General features: G+C 38.7%; 3 protein-coding genes across 6 annotated transcripts; 2 read left to right on the top strand and 1 right to left on the bottom strand.

Annotated features, from left to right (window-relative positions):
• Window positions 1-837: 837 nt before the first annotated feature.
• On the top strand, window positions 838-2,644 carry LOC135582115 (protein CURLY FLAG LEAF 1-like). Of its 2 annotated transcripts, XM_065154233.1 has the most exons (3): window positions 838-1,088; window positions 1,175-1,366; window positions 1,749-2,644. In XM_065154233.1, exons 1-3 carry the CDS (start codon window positions 894-896, stop codon window positions 2,121-2,123), a joined length of 762 nt encoding a protein of 253 aa, XP_065010305.1. In that variant the 5' UTR covers window positions 838-893; the 3' UTR covers window positions 2,124-2,644. The 2 variants fall into 2 exon arrangements, with proteins under 2 accessions (XP_065010305.1, XP_065010306.1); XM_065154234.1 differs by having other exon boundaries at window positions 930-1,366.
• A 1,357-nt stretch (window positions 2,645-4,001) lies between these two features.
• On the top strand, window positions 4,002-8,529 carry LOC103987091 (zinc finger protein CONSTANS-LIKE 14). Its single transcript, XM_009405287.3, has 4 exons — window positions 4,002-4,894; window positions 6,211-6,396; window positions 7,743-8,002; window positions 8,129-8,529. Exons 1-4 carry the CDS (start codon window positions 4,022-4,024, stop codon window positions 8,220-8,222), a joined length of 1,413 nt encoding a protein of 470 aa, XP_009403562.3. The 5' UTR covers window positions 4,002-4,021; the 3' UTR covers window positions 8,223-8,529.
• A 117-nt stretch (window positions 8,530-8,646) lies between these two features.
• LOC135586418 (uncharacterized protein At2g33490-like) lies at window positions 8,647-19,130 on the bottom strand. 3 transcript variants are annotated; one of them, XM_065156590.1, is made up of 11 exons: window positions 18,984-19,130; window positions 18,486-18,893; window positions 17,383-17,455; window positions 16,159-16,233; window positions 15,736-15,797; window positions 15,564-15,632; window positions 14,225-14,253; window positions 13,939-14,146; window positions 13,585-13,839; window positions 10,684-11,693; window positions 8,647-9,074 (listed from the first exon to the last, which is right to left on the bottom strand). In XM_065156590.1, exons 2-10 carry the CDS (start codon window positions 18,600-18,602, stop codon window positions 10,710-10,712), a joined length of 1,872 nt encoding a protein of 623 aa, XP_065012662.1. In that variant the 5' UTR covers window positions 18,603-18,893; window positions 18,984-19,130; the 3' UTR covers window positions 8,647-9,074; window positions 10,684-10,709. The 3 variants fall into 3 exon arrangements, with proteins under 3 accessions (XP_065012662.1, XP_065012664.1, XP_065012663.1); XM_065156592.1 differs by having other exon boundaries at window positions 18,486-18,908; window positions 18,984-19,124; XM_065156591.1 differs by having other exon boundaries at window positions 18,980-19,124.
• Between the last annotated feature and the right edge of the window lie 662 nt (window positions 19,131-19,792).

Genomic DNA, 19,792 nt, shown 5'->3' on the forward strand with positions numbered 1-19,792 from the left:
GTTGCCCGATGAGCTGTAAACTGCTAACTTGTCATTTAATTGTACCACTTTGTTTGTCTTATTCTTCCCTAAAGAAATGATTAATCTGAACTTTGCTGTTTAATTCATCTTTGTCCTTACGATAGATAATAATATTGGCATCCCCTATCAAAATATTTTTTATTATATAATCTTGATTGATTCAATCTCACACGAAAAAATATGTTAAGAGTAATATTGAATTATTTTTAAATCAATATTTATTTTTTTAAATAAATTGATTATAATTAATTAAAAAAATAGAAGGACCAAATCGAGCCCTCTCACTATGCCCAAATGCTTGGCTTTGATACCAAATGTCACGACATGATGAGCTAACTAATCTATCAATTTCGTTTGGTTTAAATCACTGATCAAAATATTTAAACTGAAGTTAATAATAATATATTCATCAGATTCTTATAAGTCAATTTTAATTTTATCCATTTTGACGTGGATTCATCGAGAGTATTACTCTCTCTCTTTGTCTGTCTCAATACAGCATCCAACTTGATGGGGGGAAAGAAAAAGGATAGTTTGATTTGAGGCAAAGCAGAACCAATGAGCTGCATACATCAATCTGAGGCCATCAGGCCACCCCATTGGAGTCATCCTCTTCAAGGTGACCACCAAAACACACCATTGTTTGTTCTTTCCAAGGCTCATGCACCACTGTCTCCTATTCCATGGACTGTTGCCACTGCAAAGATTCCACCACTGTCCCCTGTAGCTTTCATACAAAACTAAGCACCCACCCCCTCCCTAGTAGAAGTCTTCTCTACCCCAACGAGCTCTTCATGGTCAACAAAGTCAAAATCCGGTCTTGATTGATCTCTTCTTTTGTCAACATTCTTTGCCGTAGCAGTCAAAGCTGCATGATACACAGCAAAGACACTGCAAAGAAGTCATCTCAATTGTTGGTATTTGTCCTTCCAACTCCCCCATGTATATGCTTTGCTTATACTTCTCCTGAAGCACCAACGCTACGCCCAGTCCTCGATGAAGCCACTGTTCTTGATTTGCTCGTAGAATATATTGGGATGATCGCGTCTAAAACCGGCTATCTTCCAGTACTGAATCGGCTCTCTTCTCTGTCTCTCTGTCTCGCTTCCCCTTCTCCGTTTTGCTTCAGGCCATGACGGCTCCCAACATCCAGATGATCGCTGCGTCGCTCAGGAGCTGCAGCATCGGGAGAAGCGGAGGGGTGGCTACGCTGCCGCTGACGCCGGCGCCGTTGGTGGCCGCGCATCTCTTGGAGGCGAGCGATGAGAGCTCGGGAGAAGTCATGGTGGAGCTCAACTCCGACACGGCGCTTCCTTACCGGTGGGAGCAGCGTCTTGACATGCGGGTACGGGGATCCTCCTTTAATGCTCCACCTCCTCCTACTCCTCCTCTTTCTCTCTCTTCGGCAATCATCGATCATAAATGCACCAACTCACGTCCCCCAAACGCCGTTTCGCCATCGTTCCCGGCGGAAAGATCCTTCCTTTCCGTGCTCCACCTAAAAAGACTGTTCCTTTGATCTGAGGGAAAGAGGAAGAGAAGAAAAAGGTGACGTTTTTGACAGCAAATAGAATAGTTTCTCTCGTCTTTTGATCGATACTACAGCAACCTTTTCTCATTACGATCCCGTCTTCTTGTGTTGTCGTTGGATTGATTGATCTCATCAGCATCTGCTTCTTTCCTCGATCGAAAGCACATTTGCTGAGATTTCTCTGTTTCTATGGCAGACGGGGGAAGTCTACTACATCAACTTGGAGACAGGCACGAAGACCAGGAAAGACCCCCGGACTGCTGTCATCGCCGCCGCCACATATTCATCAAGCTACATCTCCGGCAAAGAGATCTCCTCCTCCGATGACAGCTGCTCCAGAGTAGGCGGTAGCGAGGACTACGAAAGCAGCGTCGACACCGCCAACTCTTGCCTCTCCTCCCTCTCCTCTTCCTCTCCCCCTGATACTGTAGCTGACCCCGGCGGTGCCCAAATCCTCGTCGCCGCCGGCTGCAGGTCCTGCTTCATGTACTTCATGGTCCCCAAGAGCGTCGACGCCTGCCCCAAGTGCGGCGGCGGCCTCCTCCACCTTGGCCGCTATGGCTGCGTCTGAACTGCTCCACACTTCGATCTTGTTCTTGCATTCTGGATCAACACAGAAAGACAAGATCGGACTTTTGTGAGCAAGTTGAAATCTTTTCAGCTTGTCCTGCGATATCTACACTTGGATATCAACGACAATGCCGCAATTCTTCTCTCCAGTGCCGATCTCCATTTGAAGTAGGTGATATTTTTGTTCCAGTCTCAGATGATGCATCACAAGGACAAAATCTATCTTCAACTATGATGCAACTATTAATCCAAGCTTCAACTCAACTTTCTTATCTTACCTTGAAACTGATAGCTCAAACAAAGCTTGCTAAACCAAATCTGCCTCGGAGAGCATAGTTAACCAAGATCATTAGCTGATCTTATCTAACAATGACAACTACTTCATGAACTAAAAGTCAAATATATATTGTGGATGCTAAGCTAATCACGCAGTCAATCTAGCTCAGCATCATGCATCATGTTTTATTTCATGGCTCTTATGCTCTTAAAGGACAAGGGAGGCAGACACAGTAAGCAGACAAATAAAGGTGTTGGCTGTCAGGAAATGGTGATCTTTATCTCTAGTAGACTGAGAAGAGAATAAAGTGGATGGCTCGCATCTAATTGCTTCAGACAAAGGAACCTTTCCTCGGGTTGGCAGAAAGGAATCTGTGCAGAGGGGGAAGACACAGATTGCAGAAACCAAGAGGAATCAGAAATCTAGCACACTGTTCCCCCACCCCAACAATGATCCCAGGCTTGCGCCTTGTGAGAACCCTAGCCTTTGCAGGCCACAGCCATCAATTAAAGACTGCATTTATTGTGACAGACAGGAGCAGCAGCAGCAGCAGCTCCACCAAGCTGAGCTTCCAGTGTTCTTTCTCATCTGCCATCCCCTGGGAGAGCTGCATTGAGGGAGTATTCCTGCGTCATCTTCAACAGACCAACCATCATTCTCCAATCATCGTTAAGTATGTGAACTAAAGTATTGTTTCTTGCAGTATAAATGCATGTCTCATAATCACAATCATGAAAGACAGCATCATCAAAGCCCTGCTTACTCTTCATCGCTCGTCGATGGCTCATCTTCATCACTAGTACTGACAGGTTCATGCATTTGGTGATACGCCCAATATGTCTCTATATGATAATTATATATGTGGATATAAATCAATATTTATACTGTAGCCTTTTATTTCAACAATCATTAATAATCCAAATTATCCATTGATTCCCTACCAATGTCTTGTCTAAACCCATCCAATCAGATTTCCCATGACAATATTCTTATGAAAAATTGAAAGAATAACATCTTTCCAACGATAATATAATTTAAGCAGGCAGAAACATGCAGTGAATAAAGAAACTAGCTATCAAGAACCATTAAAAAAAGAAAATACAATAAAAATTTAATCAAAAAATAAAATTACATGATCCGTTATTAACATAGAATGCTAATCATATAAGGTCGTATCATTATAATTTTTATACTAAAACTCATGTGATATTGAGAATGATGAAACCACTGGCATCAAATATATATGTAGCAATTGGAAGCCAACAAATCCTCAGTTGACTGCCATTAACAGTAGATAACACAGAGACTAAAGATTTCAATGAAAGTTGAAGGGTGATTCCGGTAATTCAATTTTTCTTTTGACTTCTTTTGATTCTCCGTTTCTGCCACCTCAGCCAAAAAGGCCATGATATTTTCCACCGACGACTTCGTGGGAGATCCGCCCGCCCTCTCCCTCTTTCATCTTACACTCCGCTTAAATTTCTGCCACGTAATCGTTCTGGTACATGACTATCTTACGTGGTCGTGAGTGAGACGTGATCTATGGTCTAGTTCACCGTGAACTTTGTATAGGATTCTGTGCAACGCTTAATATCTTCGCTTTTGAGCTGGTCTCTCTCGGTATGAGACGAGAAGAGGAGGAAGAGAAGAGCTCGGTGCTGTTCTTAGGGAGGGAGTTAGGGTTTCAGGCGGTGGAGATGGGAGTGGAAGACGTAGAAGGGGGCGGGCGGCGGAAGGAGGGGCTGCCTTGTGACCACTGCGGCGAGGCGGCAACTGCCGTGCTCTACTGCCGAGCCGACGCCGCTAGGCTCTGCCTCGCCTGCGACGCCGACGTCCACGCCGCCAATGCCCTATCGCAGAGGCACACTCGCGCCCCGATCTGCGACAGCTGCGCCGCGGCGCCGGCCGTCGCCCTCTGCGCCGCCGACGGTCTCGCCCTTTGCGCCGCTTGCGACGACGACACCCACGCCGCCTTCGGCCCCTCAGCCCACCCGCGCACCGCTATCGAGAGCTTTTCTGGAAGCCTCCCCGCAATTGAGCTCGCTGCGGCCTGGGGTTTCGATCTCGCATCCAAGATCCACCAATCTTGCCTCCCCACCGAATTTACCTCTGTTGATGACTGGTTCGCTCTTGATGCGACGCCGGCCGTCGATCCGTTGTTCCAAGATCTGTATGTCCCATGCGCCAAGAGGCATAAGAGTTCGTCGGCGACGGGTGGGAAGGGGAGACAAGCGCTCTTACGGCAACTGATGGAGTTGGTCGCAAGGGAATCGGAGGGGTCATGCAAGTGGAGGCAAACGACGCCGATCAAGAAGAATGACCATCGGGAGGACGAGGAGGAGGAGGAGGAGAAGGGAAGGGGAACGGAGCAAATGGGGTATACCTCGTTGCTCATGATGGAACCCTCTGCGCGCGCAGCCCTCAAGGAGAGCGATCGGGTAATGGAGGAAGAGAATTTGGTGTGGGATCATGATCACATAGATCATGCTGCTCAGGTTAGAAACTAATGGTCTTTTCTTCACTTCATTCTTGTTCTCTGATGGAAGATATAACTAAGAACAGAAAACAGAATTCTGTATTAAGATTAAGAAAAATTGCTGAATCGCATGTTTTACTGCATCTAAGATTACTTTGAAGACAATAACATATTTGAGCATAGTACTATCAACCAGTAACAGGCAGCCTCCGAGGAGGACTGTGGAAAATCACAGAGGAAGATTTTGTGCAGTAAACATTGATGTTAGTGAAGGAGAGTGCTACCAAAATATGTGTTTTCGTTTTCTTTGCCGCTAAAGCTATCGACCAACAAAATCATGATTTGTTGTCTTCTTCGTATTTGTCCTTTGGTATGGATGAACTGCGAAGGTCATTAGTGCTTAAGGCAGAGGGTAACAGTCTTCAATCATCATGGTGGCACTTTCATCAGACTGTCACTGAGGGACTGAATTAAAAGAGTATAAACAAAGAACAAAAGACACAAATATGCAAAAGTTACTATTCACCGCTAAAATTCATGAAGAAAGATGGATATGATGGAGTTATGAACTTCCTATACTGTTGATGCTTTTTCATTAAACCCTCTTATCATCCTTTCCCGACATCCATCTAATGACTAGAACAATCAGATCCTCTCCAGATCTAGTGACAGCTGGAATTATTTGTTCTGCCAAGAACACCAAAGCAGAACCATCAGTTATGCTAATACTAATTGGATTTAGAGCTGGCCAACTGATCAAACAAAGTAGCAATCCGACCATGAAGTAGAATGTTCTCTGTGGTTTCCAATGTTGTGTAACTGGCAGTTTTTGGCTACATGATATTCTTGCGGCTTAACTTGTAAGTTCATATGCCATTTGTGCTACTTAACATGTACCATGTAGATTAAGCATGCTGTAATTTTAAGACAATACAACCGGGAGAGCTTTAAGTTCTACTTTTTAGTATAGAAGAGGTGAAATAATTCCTACTTGCATTTCTAATTAACTGCAACTTACTGTTGAGATATTTAACGAGTTTATGTAAGGAAGAAATTATTTTTACATGCATTTCTGATTAACTGTGACATATTGTTGAGATATTTAACGAGGTCTAGATGAGACAATAGCAATCTGAAAAATTGTATTACTCTAATACTGATTTCTTGCTGAAGATGCTTTTTTTTATTTTAATATTTGCACATGAATCCATCTTTGCCAGTCTTACCTTTTTTCAAGGGCACTTTAGTTTGACCTTCCTATTTGTACATTTCTGAGTCTTCACGGTTCAGTTAATTTATTAGTTTAATGGAAATACTCTATCTATTTCCTTGCAGGTATGGGATTTTGATTCTGGAAGGACTAGAAATCAGTCTGAATACTCTTCACTTGAAGTGGGATTTGGGACAAATAGTAATGGTTTTATGATCAAGAGCTACAGTGAACTTCTTACAGAAAGTTCCCTGGGAGCTACAAATGTCCTGGAAGATATATATGACACAAGCTGTCTTTCATCAAATGAGGTCTTATCAACAAACATTTGTCACATAACATCTAAGAATGCAAGTTATACATCCATTGCATTTCCTTGTAGCTCATAATATGTTTTTTAATAAATACAAAGAATATTTGGCCTTCAAACATATATGGGATACAGTAGGTATTTGGTATACTATTAACTTTTGTCTGATTCAGCAGCCAATACAACCTATAACATTTGTCAATAGAGCATGAAACTAGATGTTTAGCTTTTCATCATTGTTCCTGCTTCATCTTTCCAGCAATCAAGCTTTTAGTAACTTTACTGAGCTTAAGATTTTAAAATGTGCATTGAATCTGCTGTTAGATAGTTTTATTACCTTGGTTTTCTCTTGTTATCTTACATTGGAATTTTTTGATATTGAACTGATTTGTTTTAATCTTTTTTATTTTTTTAGATAGGCATACTTTCTTACGTGAGTTTTAAGATTGATCTTGAACTTCCATTCTACTCCTCCTTTTTTTTTCCATTTGATACTAGGTAAAGTACTAGTAGAAGAAAACTTGAGTTTTGGCAATGATATCAAGTATGATAAGGGGCAGTTAGACAACATCTTTATCAGTTTTTATGTTATCTCATGGGGGATTTATATTACCATATAGCCTAACATTATACTTGAAGAGCGTAAAAATATACAACCAGTTCCCTGGAGAGAGTGAATTTTCTCGGTGGTTAGAAAGTAGAAGACTAAAGACATCTAAAACTAAATAATGTGACGTAGTTGTATGAATGATAAGTGAGCTCAGTTACATTCCAGCAAACCTCAAGAATGATACAAATGCATTTGAAAGATTTGTGCTCGTTCAACATCAAAAAAGATCCTCTCACTGTAGGTGGTAAATATTGAAAAGTTACAGAGCCAACATAAAATGCATCTTATCTATGAGATTTTAGAATCTTATCCATGGTTGCCGAGTTTGTTCCTTCAAGCAGATTGCATTTACCGCTAAAATAATAGTCATGTGATTGGTGGATTGTTCAGGAGACTTATTTCTTACCACATTTAGTGATACTTCCATCTCATGCCCATGCATCGATGAAGTTTGTCAATTCTAGTTACTATTTCTTAGCCACTGTTGGTTCCATTATATTTTTTTGTTATATGGTGGATAATTCTCTGGTGGCTGCAATATAAATTATTAGATCTAGCACCTTCATTTTATCCTATGTACTTCATAAAAATTTCTACTGATAGTATGAAGTTGGCACAAGAAAACTTTCGTTCTTCTTATTTAGTAAAAGGTATCTTGATTTTCATTGCGTTGTTCTCTAGTGAAAGTTGTATTAGTGTCAATATCATGAGCAGATACATTATCTTGCCTTTTCCAGCGGAAAAAGGTGGACGTGACCAGCAGATGGCACAAAAACACAAGGAATGCAGCAAGCCAAGGGTCATCCACCTTCCATGGTAAGAGACTGGATATGGCTAGGCCTGTAGATCCATTACATGACTCGGAAACTGCTGGAGAAACTAAAGAGATCTTTGGAGAACCACCCATCAACCTGAAAAATGACACCGACAGCAACTTCTTGTCTCAAAACAGGGGCAATGCTGTGTTGCGATACAGAGAGAAAAGGAAGAACCGCAGGTCCGATACTGTTTGTTTCCGTTCTTCCTTGTTCGTTTAATTCTCTGCACAATGATATTCTTGCAAGATACAGCAATGGTACATTTGCTACCTTTCTGAAATTTGCTTAATCTGTTCCATCTACAGATATGATAAGCATATTCGTTACGAGTCTAGGAAGCTAAGAGCTGACTCCAGAAAGCGCGTAAAAGGCCGGTTTGTGAAGTCTACTGAAGCTTAAAAATTGTTGAGATCGAGTCAGCTCGCAGAACCATACATAAAAGGCCGGTTCATGATTTCTACCAAAGCTTAAAATGTCAAGATGCTATCTAGTCTCATTGTTGGAATGTAAATATTGGAATGTTACTGCATTCATCACTGCTGTTGCTCTTCTAATGTGTTGTTGGCTATGATCTTTCTTTGAAGTGTTTGGGAGATGAACAGATTGTAATGCATAGTAAAACCTCGAGAAACTCTTGTTTTGCGTGTTTTAAACTCTGCCAAAACCCTTCAATCGTGAATATTCATCATTGTTGTTTGTTGGCTTTCGTCCTTGTCAACATCTAATGTTCTAATGTCTCTCAGGAGATATCGTAGTGGTTAATGTGCGGTATGTGATCACAAATTCCCGTGGCATCATATTGTCCTTTTGGATGTCCTGTTGATATATGAATCCATTGATAGCATTGAAAAGAATCCATCCACTGCAGTAGAAACATGGCCTGCACCGAGGACAGGAACTTTACAGGGACAGATCACAAGAACTTATTTGAAACAGTGAAGTGTTTCAACCTATTAATTTCAATGAAATTCTGGACAAACAAACGACATTCAAAATTCTTTTGGACGGCATGACCCATCGGTACTCGTCATCCTTCAAAAAAATGAAAATTTTCTATCTACAAGTCCAAACTAAATGGCTATGACTGAAAAGTAACGTCAGTTAATGTCGGCTCAATACCGAACTATGATATGATGAACAACGGTATTTTAGGGAACTTATACTTATCAGGACCTAGGAATGCACAGGCAATTTACACCAAACCGCACGAAGATATATGAGTGGTGATAGCAGTACTCCATCGCATGTATCCTGAAACCAAAGAGTAAAATAACATCATCTGACTAGTCTAGTATTGTCAAACCGATTTTTGATTTAAGCATAGCTTACAAAAAATATGAAGAGCTCAGTTGCATACTAGAAACTTAGTTATTCAAAATCTTGTAGGTCTGCAGCTAAGGCATCTGCTACTATAATCCACCTTGCCTCGGTGAGGCTTGTGCATGTGCCCGAGGACAACATTATCCTCGCATTCAATTGAAGCTATCCATCAATCTTCGCCACATGTATTTCAGTTACTATCATCTTTTATTGCATGTGTGCCTCTTTTTCTTAAACCAGTGAGAAACCATCTTCCTTTTTTTTTTCCATTCCGTGTGATGTGTGTGCTTAAATCTAGCAATCTATAGTGATAGAGGCCTTGTAGCAGAGAAACCATACAGAAGATGATCCAAAGAGCCTCTTAATATTCTATTTTGGCGTTGCATAATATTAGCAGTATGATTAAGATATATGCAGATGATCCGTTTAAACCTATGCCGTCTATTTTAATTGTCACTGGTCCCATTAGTCAAATGGTTCCATGCCACTGTAAGTATCAGAATATAAAAGGAATCATCAAACCTCTTTCAATCAACAGTTGATATATAAACTATATGACTTCATGCTGATCATTATTGGAAGCTTATGCAATAAAGTTATCTAAATAGCAAATTGGTTCCGTAATTTCCTATCCGGAATCAACTTTGACAAAATTCTACTAAGTTCCCTTCGCCTGATGCAAGTTTGTGAATTTCAATTCATTTAACATCTCAAGTCGCATTCATGCATCTAAGCTGTGGCTCAAGCAGCTGATATGTAGAGCTAGGCTCATTTGTGTACAAACAGCCTGCAGAATGCAATTAGCATATTTCTTTCCTCCTCATTGAACTGTTGCATGGACATGTATTAAATGGCTTCAATTACCTGTAAATCATATAATGAGCTTCCTATTGTTACTCCACACTTGAGATTCTTGTCACTTTCTAATTGATACTTCATATACATCCTTTATGGTGTGTTCCATAAATTTAACATATACCATAACAAAAACCTATAAAATCTGCATACTGTGCACTGGCCTTCTAGAACTTACAACATCTTTCTCAAAATACTCAACCTTATTAACCAGTGAAATATACAATGACACCCAAATAATGTAAGTTACTTGAAATGCAGGAATGTAATTAAGTGAAAATATCCTGAAGAAGAAAAGAAAATCTTGGATGTACACTAAAAAAAAGTAAGAAACCATTATCTAATGGTTATTAAGACTTTTATAGAAGGGTAGGGATCTTAGATCCTATTGCATAACAAAGAAGGCGGTGGCATCATATCAGAGTATTATGCACCACCTCAAAACAGATAAGATGTTTTTTCCTATAATTCCAAGGAAAGAAATCTGTAGCAAGGGAATAAGACTGATATGTCTAACAAACTCACATGCTTTTCATGCAAAAATTCAATCTAAACTAATTGTTACACACATTTCTAAATGAGCTAAATGAGGAAAAATGTAGAAAATATTAAACAATTGAAAAAGCTACCTTTGGAACATGGAACGAAAAAAAGTGGTCTTAGGCTCTTAGCAACAACCACTTACCTTTTTTTTGTAACTGAATCAATCGGTTATGAAATTGTTGATACCGGAAGTCTTGTCACCAGAGATAAAGGTGTGAGAGGTGGTGAAGTGATTTCTTCTATTGTGACTGGATTGCAAGGAGACACCAACAACCTAGCAACTGTAGGTATTGGTATTCTTTGACTATTAGAAGGTATTGAGAAACTGCGGTCCATAGGTTCAAGAGGTGGTGGCAATGGTGATGCCTTATATGAAAAATCCGATGGCATATTCCTTCTTGCAGTAAGCACTTGGCTTTTAGAGACCAAGGGACCAGAATAACCAACCAAATTGGATAGCCCTGTTGTCTTCTCTGAATCAACTGGAGGCCTAGGAAGTTCATGAAGCTCACTGATTTTTATAGATGAAACAGGAGGTGATGAGGTTTTAGGAGACACCTTTCGAGAAACATATGATTGAGGTTTCAACATATGTTGGGGTGCTGAAGAGACTACAGAGGGAAATTCCACAGGTCTATAATTAGGAGAAGAAAATAGAGGTTTGCTTGAAAATGATTTGCTCCTCAATGGACCAGAGAAGGCTTGTCGTTTTAAATTATTCATACCGAAAGCTGTTTGCCGATTATATTGTGGCACTGACAGCTTCTCTGAGAAATAAGATGGCATACTGATGGGCCCACTATAAATATTGCTCTCTCTAAGTATTGAGTTCTTTAAAGACTTCGTGGGATTGGGCAATTCACTCTCCTTGAAATATTTTACAGTGTTTTTTGCCTCTAATGGAGATGAATGCCACAGTGGTGTTGACCAACTACCCTTTGTTTCAAGGTAAGGAGCAGTACTGGGACTTGATTCTGGAGGTCTATCATCAACTGGTGTAGGTAGAACATAAGAGCAAAACTTTCTAGTTGATAAGGATGGTTTTCCTATCTTCTCTGTTGAATCAGGCTTCTTAACAGCAAAAATTGGTGCTGATTGGCAGCAATACCCAGGTCTCCAATGCATATCTAATTGGCTTTTCTCAGGACTCTCCTGCACAAATGAAATAAAACATGAAATAACCACCACTGATTTTCCAAGCATGCTGTAGTAATATGAGATAGATAATAAACCAATGTTCCAGATCTGTGATGTAACAGATAAAAAAAAAGCCAGAAAGGATGCTATTATGCAAGTATAAGGACTTTCAATATCAACGTTTAAGGCTAGAGAAATACTGTCGATATTTATGGACAATTCAAAGTTACAAGTATAGATGTTAAAGCTCACATGTCATTGTAAAAATGTGACACACCAATATGGCAGTAAGTTTGAGTAAGCAGTTTCATGTTTTTCTAGGTTCTAAGAAAAACTACAACAAAATACATTTCTTCTATTTTATTTAGGCTTACTCTTATTAATTATTAACAGACCCATGATTAAGCTGATAAGATATTTCGCCTAATTTGTAGGGTGAATAGTAACATGAGCATCTATTACTCATTTCAAGCACAGTTACCTGATGCATGAGGTGGCTTGCATATATGGGTATATTGAAGTAGACAAGCATCTGATTTCATCAGTTACGAAGAGGTTGACACACAATTTAAGTGGATAAAAGGGTGTCGGACATCTTGTCTGACCGTCACATGCCCACCAAATTAAAATAATGTGAGATGGTTGTCAGGTCAGCTATGATTTATGGATCAGAGAGATGTGCAGTTAAACTACAACATGCTCTAAAAGTTAAATCTTTATTTTGATGTTCAACCATATCCATACAAGGAATCAAACCCTAGCAACTCATGAAGGTGACAGATGTCACATTCACTGGGCTAGGCAATGGTGGACATTCAAAATAGTTAATGTAGCCAAGATAAGAATGTTGAGGTGGATGTGCATGGTTCTTAGAAAAATAAGAAAAGGAAATGCTTTTTGATTAAGCTCTTTTGAGCTTAATGAGCAGTCTGATTAAGCTCTTTTGGAACAAAAGGATAGAAAACTGTTTAGAATGATATGAGCATATTCAGAATGGTGCAAGGATGGCAAGAGGAAACATAGAAGACTTTATTATAAACAATAAAAAGAAATTGACTGCTCCAAGTTTAATTGAGATGTATTGCTCCGAAAAAAGGAACATGTAGCTGGCCCCAAATACTCTGGAGATGATAGCTTTTTGCTGCTGTGTTGAAAAACTTTAATTATTTCCATAATTATCCTTACAGGAAGCTACTTAAAAGTTTTTGTAAACTGTATTTCTATCTTTCCAAACCTACATTGTTACAGGTCCACCACAATAGAATATCTACTTTGGACTTATCCTAGAACATCTCCAGATATCATTTAATCATCATGCTTCTAAACAATGATATGGAACTTTGACTAAAATTCATGTAAAAACCTATCAACATCTTGACACTATCAAGGAATGGAGGACTGAGTTATAAGAAGATTCTTAGTACTGGTCTGATTAGTACATACAGATGGATATTTATTGGTCCAACCAAGAACCATATGGTGAAACATATGGGATGATATTGTTGATCAATTCATTTTTATTATTTTATTGTATGCTTGTATCATATCAGTCTGGTAAACTATCGAAATCGGTCTAGGATGGATATTTAAATCCTTGATGTATATGCACATGATGGATAAAATTACAAAAAAGGCTTATTGCAGGTTTTCTTTATGATTTTATGTATTGTCCATGCACCATATCAATGCATAACTCCAAGGTAGAAATTTCAAGCAACATTAATTCATATCAGCTTTACAGCAAGTAATAGCCACTAAACATCCCTATATTAGCAAATGTTCTTCTAGAATGATGATGTCAACATATATAAGTATGATCCAAGTTCTAACAGCAAGGAAATGTAGGAAATTGATTGGTACATAGTAGAACTAGAATTAACACAAAACAAAGCCTTAAGGATTTTACCTCTATGGAGTTTCTAGATGTATAAATAACATTTTTTTCTTGGAAATTTTTTCGATAATCAAAACTTAGCTCCCTGTTGTCACTGCCATCATAACCACAATAGTTATCACCTCCATCATCACCATCATCATCATAGTCCAAGCCAAGATATTCAAGATCACTAAACTGGTAATCGATATGGTGTCGCTCAGCAACTGCTCCAACATATGATTCAACCATCTCAAGAGTCTTCAGTCCTTTCCTGAAGAAACTAAGCTGAAGACCAACCAGAAAAGAAAAAAAATAAGTATGCTAGACAAGTTTCTGCTACTATGAAGAAATAACATGTTATTGACGCATGAGTTAGATAACTACCTGTGCAGCATGGTGGCTAGTAGCTTGCTTAAGAAGACTTTGAAATTGATTTTTCTTCAATGTTTTCAATCGGAAAACAAATAAGGCTGCCTTTTCTTCATAATTGGCTTGAGCTTCTTGCAACTCCTTTGATGAGATAGATTCAGATTTAGAACACTTTGATCTCCCTTTGACTCTATGTGCCGCTAACATATTTTTATAGATCTCTCTGAAGAGGAGAAGTCAAACCTAAGAACTAAAACACTTAAGAGAGGAGGAAGACACATTTTAATAATTTCATTCATACCTTTTATTGTCACAAAGACGTTTCAATTCCTGCAGCAACAAATAATCTTCCTAAGAAATAGCAATTTATACTTCCTAAACAAGATAAACAGTTTCTTATGTGATAACAATACTCAGTAGAAAGTCAAAAAATGCAAGTTAAAAACTTCAGTGCAGTAAACAATGGAATATCACAAAGAAATGAAATAACTAAAACCATGGCACTAAAGCTCTTGAGAGACTTGAACAGACTTAAAACCACTAACCATTAAACTCCTAATGAGCCAAAGAGCTAATCCACTATAACACTGCAGCAGCCACTTCAGAACAAAATTCAACCTAAATAATAAGAATGACCTCAGACAATCAGATACAAATTGCATCAGATTTTTCTCGACTCCAAAATCACTGAAACCAAAAGATTATACAAAAATTTTACCTTCCTGCTTCATTCCCTTTTTTTCACCTTTTATTCATTCTATGGTTTTGGAAACCAAGCTACATCAATCACATACGAATGGACCACTTCAAATTGTTATTCCTCATGTTATCCCTAATTACGTGCATCCAACTTGTCATTCTATATTTTGTATCAACACCATCACTTCCAGCATCAGCAAATGTAGTTGCACCCATTAGACACATTGTAGAGTTACCAACATATTTCCAGCTCATAAAGCATGATTAGACCTAACGTATTACCCTTTAATGGGCATCAAGTGCTCATAAGAACCATAATACATACCTCCACTTCTATGCCCCTGCCCTAAATCCATATGCAATGTTTCTTTTATATTCCTTTACTGCTAAGCATACAAGGCAAGAAAAGCACTTGCTTGGTATCTTGAATATTATTTGTGTAAATTTCATCAATAATTTGCTTAATTTACCATTTGATGTTCCCTATTTAGATTTAGTTTTGTCTATTCTGGAATCTCCAGATTATATGGTCTCTATTCTCTGGTCTATCAATGAGAAAAATATCATCAGTGAATTTCATATGAAAATCAACATCTGAAAGGGCTATTATAACCTTGACAAAATAGTAGGCTTAGCTTAGAGAAACAATATCTTTAACTGTCAAATGCATCAAATTTTTTATCCAACTAGTTGCATAAGGTTCTATATAACCATCTTCAAGTTGGTGATGACCTGACGAGGATGTTATCGACAGAAAATAATAAATGAGTTAAAAATCTAAACCAATTTGGAATGCTTGGTAAGTATTGCTCCTTTTGTCAAGGTGCATAAGAAATACCGAGCAACTTAGTATGAACGATGAACAGTACAATAATTCTCTAATTGACCATTCATATATATTATCATCATCCAATTTAAAGTACTTGCTACAAGAAGCAAACCTCTACAACTTCGAGCTCTCTAAGAAGGGACCTTGATGGCTTATCCATTGTCCGTAAGATATGGATGCGCTGTAAAATAGAGTAAAATGATCAACTTACACCACCAAAGCATTCACTACGGTATAATGGACGACAAATTTGTTGTATTCATGCCACAGCATAGATGACTCACATAGACATCAAAAATTTTCTGCAGAGCAAATTGTGCTTTTCCCATCATCATTAAAGCCCTACCTGCATGCATAATTAATACGTATCTGGTAGTCCAAGAGCTGAACAAACTAAAAGAATCATAAGTACTGATCCAAACAATGTTAAAAAATGTGTTCTCCACAAGCCCATTCTGGAAAGGAAAAAAAAAATTGTGCTATTTCGATTGTTCGAATCTTTAGGTTAAGGTAAATCTTTAGGTTCAGACTGCATTGAATACTTTTGGCAAGGCTGAGCCACAAGATTTGTGGACTTAACGTATTCATAAAAAAGTAAGTATATCCATAAGAAACACAATAAACTCCAGAAGAACCAAACCAATTTATATTTTTTTATTGGCATAGTAATTCAAATTGCAGGAAAGTACAAAGTTTGATTTGCTCACCACTATCTTCATCGTCATTTAATGCAGTTTTCTTAAGTAAACAGGTGCCCAGTTCCTCCAGTGCTTCTGAGAACTCTGAAATAGCACATACCAAGTTAAAATAGATTCAAAATACAGCAGTATACTATACTCATCATAATGAAACCGTAGTACACCTCTAGAAAGTCTACCACAACTCATGGAGAGGGAGAGGTAAAAGTCTCTCAACTGAACTGTCAACTAGGATTTCTAGTAACCAATCTAATTCATTAATGCAGAGAGAGAGAATGCAGTAGTCTAAACAGAAGCTCACTAGACATACATCCATGCCTATAAATAGGATTCTAAACTAGTCTAGAAATCTATATTCAATTTATTAGAAACGTATAGAAAATACAAGATCAATGTGCTACAATGGTACTGTTACAGTACTGCTACAATACCACTATCATACTGTTGTGCTACTCCTCCCTAGTTTGGGTTAAAAGGGTGAGTAGTTTGGAGCGGTTCTAGTGGGATTAGGATTCCCATTTGCCTACCAAAACACTTTATGCTACTCTAGTCCTGCTTAGACCTCTTCTAATTAGTTTAAAAGTCTTTGCAACCATTTAGAGCCTTTCCAATCTATTTGATATAATTCCAGTCATTTTCAGATCAAAAATTAGCCTCGTAAGATGTCAAGTCAGCAGCCAATGTTAGCTCCCACGTAACCCACCGTGACAAACCTTATCAGAAACAGGGTTGGCCACCTTGTTCAACCTTAAATAGCACCGAACAGTTCCATATATTGGCCAAACATGGTAACATCTTCGCCTGTCTTGACCTGGACATTAGATTTACATGGTACAAATCCAAATTGCTTCATGACAACTCCCTATGCCTTTGATTCACCTTATCCCCAAGGTGAAGTGTCAATGTAGTCGATTTGGAACATGAGACAGGTTGGAAATTTCGGTATCTTGACACTTGGATTAAGGCAATCTGCTCACACTTCAACTACTCGACTGTTGAACTCAAACTTGATTGTCAAAGTCGAACATCTTAATAATTGCGCTTTTCAAAAGATAAATATTAGATAATTTTTGTATACAACCAAGGTACAAAAATAGTTAAAATTCAACTCGTAGATAAATAAAAATATTTAGGCATATTTATTTCCCAACTAACCAATTTGCTTAAGTGTATTATTTAGAAATGATGAGCTACACATCACTTTTAAACCAAAAGTATAGTATGAACCAGTACCATGTGCATTATTAGCAGTAGTAGCTGATGCAGACAGTATGCAATCACAGCAGCTCCTCATATCCTGCATATCCTGTCAACAGACAGCACCAAATTGTCAAACTTAATGCCTATGTATAAAGGAATTACTTTACTTTAGATCAATCATTATCCCAATCAGTATGGATGTTGTTATAATTGTTGAGAACTATCCTTTATTTGTGGTATATCCTACAAATTACACCCTATTGTTTTATTGAGTAAATTGTTCGAAACTTACAACAAGTTTCAAGGGAAAAATTACACAACTTAACACCATCATACATAAATGTCAACTGAAATGATTGGGACTTTAAAGCACCAATATACATATAGCGAAATTAGAAAGCTGCTGGAAAGTTAGAATGATGAACAAAATATGCCAAGTAGAAATTAAATAAAGTAAAGAACGCATGGCAGGTTCCAGGCTGATTTTTTTGAAAAAAAACATCTGGCTGTATCATCCATAGTACTGCAAAGATGATGAATGATTTCTCTATGCAATGAAGAAAACTAATTCTTCATTTATAATACTGTCGAAAAAGGTTCATATCCACATTCTGCGTAACTCTTCCCATCAAAATTTGCCAACTCATGAGCTACCTATTTCCCATCCCTACCAACGTGTCAAAGCACAGAGTTTCTAAAACTTTTATCAGTAACCCACACTGAATGATTGAACGTGTTGGTACCAAAAAGAAAGCTCCGGAAAGAAACATAAATGCCGTTTGGAGGTAACAAGTCACTTCCATGAACAAGATCGTCGAAAGCAAACAATATGTTGCTGAAACTGGTAATTGCGTTAGATCAGATGAACTGAAAGTTGGAGAATAAAATCCAAAAATCATTTCAGGACAAAAATTATACACAAAATGAAGTACAAATGATTTGAACTTGTGAAATGAAGGGATGCAGCACCGAAAATCATATCAGAAGCGGAAAAGATAAGAGCTTTTCGAAATAGTAAAAATAAATTACCACAAATCGCAGAATAAAATCCTTCCCCACCAAACCACCCAAAAAAAAAAATCGCCGCTTTTTTCAATGCGTAGATATGCCTCAAAGAATAGGAGGATCACAATTACCTGCGTGGCCTGGATAAGATCGTCCATATTCATCGGGGGCCGATGCTGCTGCTTCTCCTCCTTGGCCTCCTGCCTGCCAAGCTTCAAGCCTCGAAACATTCTCAGCGGCGACTTCATCCTTCCCTCCTCTTTCGCCTCCCAGAATCAAACTCAAAACCCCTAACCTTCGGAATACGGAGTTCACAGAAGCAGAGGAGAAGATCGGAGCTGAACCCGAAAGAAGAAGAAAATTCCTTGCTTTTTAACCTCTCGAGGGAATGGTAGATTGGGGAAGGCAGGCAGCTCTCCGGTCTCTATTTAGGGTTACTTCGTCTCATGTCTTTGGTCAAAGAAGAAGACGAGGAGACAATGTTCACGCGATTCAAAGGAAATATCACACCGGCATCGATGCAATTGGGGTTTCGTCAACTGTGAAATAAGCAACTAGTTTAATCGGGTCAATAAAGCTGGAACGACCGCGGTGATGCAAGACGATCGTCGTACAAAAATGATACCTACAAGGATCGTGCTGACCACATCTCCGAAACATCCGTCGATCGCTTCTGCATTCACACGCGTAGTTGCGGCTTCTTGTCCTCCACCAGCTGCATGTTTGATCGTTCACATTGCGGTCAGTTTCCCCGGTCTCGCCTTGCGGTGCATTGACTCGGTCCGTCGATATCACGTCACTATGAAGTCTTGCAATTATTGTACTTATATTGTATTCGGGTGATTTTATCAGGAAAACCCCTGATTTCTAAGTTTTTCAATATATGTATATATATACGATTTTTTTTACTTTTTAAACTTTTTCTTACAGCATTCCTATTTAAAAATATCATGAAACAACGAAGATTTTTTTTAATAATAATTTAATCTTATCGACCATTATCCTTTGTCTTACGTCTTATCTTGCTTTTGTCATGCTTGTCTATCCTCTTCGTCCCAAATAATTGTTCGTAGCTTTTGTTACTCATAATGCTCGTCCCTTCCCTTTGTTCACAATCTTAATCGTCGATCATATAAGAGGAATAAAAAGGGTGTGTCGTTAATCGTGAGTTAGGAAAGAGAGAGGACGATTGCAAGCGTGAGGAAAAAAGGAGAGCAGGGGGCTTGTGTGCCTTTATCATCGCTCATAAGTGCCCCCTGCCCCCTTACGCTATTGATTACGAGTGAAGAAGAAGATGAGGCGGTCCGTGAGCTCTTATCATTGATCGTAGGGGAAGAAGAAGGAGAGAGGTGCACACTTTCGCCGTCTTCATCTCGTGCAAGAGTTGAGGCGGGCAATAGTTAAGTCAGCAAGCTCAACGGAGGTGATGACGAGTCCA

This window comes from Musa acuminata, chromosome BXJ3-6, assembly GCF_036884655.1.
Source record: "Musa acuminata AAA Group cultivar baxijiao chromosome BXJ3-6, Cavendish_Baxijiao_AAA, whole genome shotgun sequence".
NCBI classification, from domain to species: domain Eukaryota; kingdom Viridiplantae; phylum Streptophyta; class Magnoliopsida; order Zingiberales; family Musaceae; genus Musa; species Musa acuminata.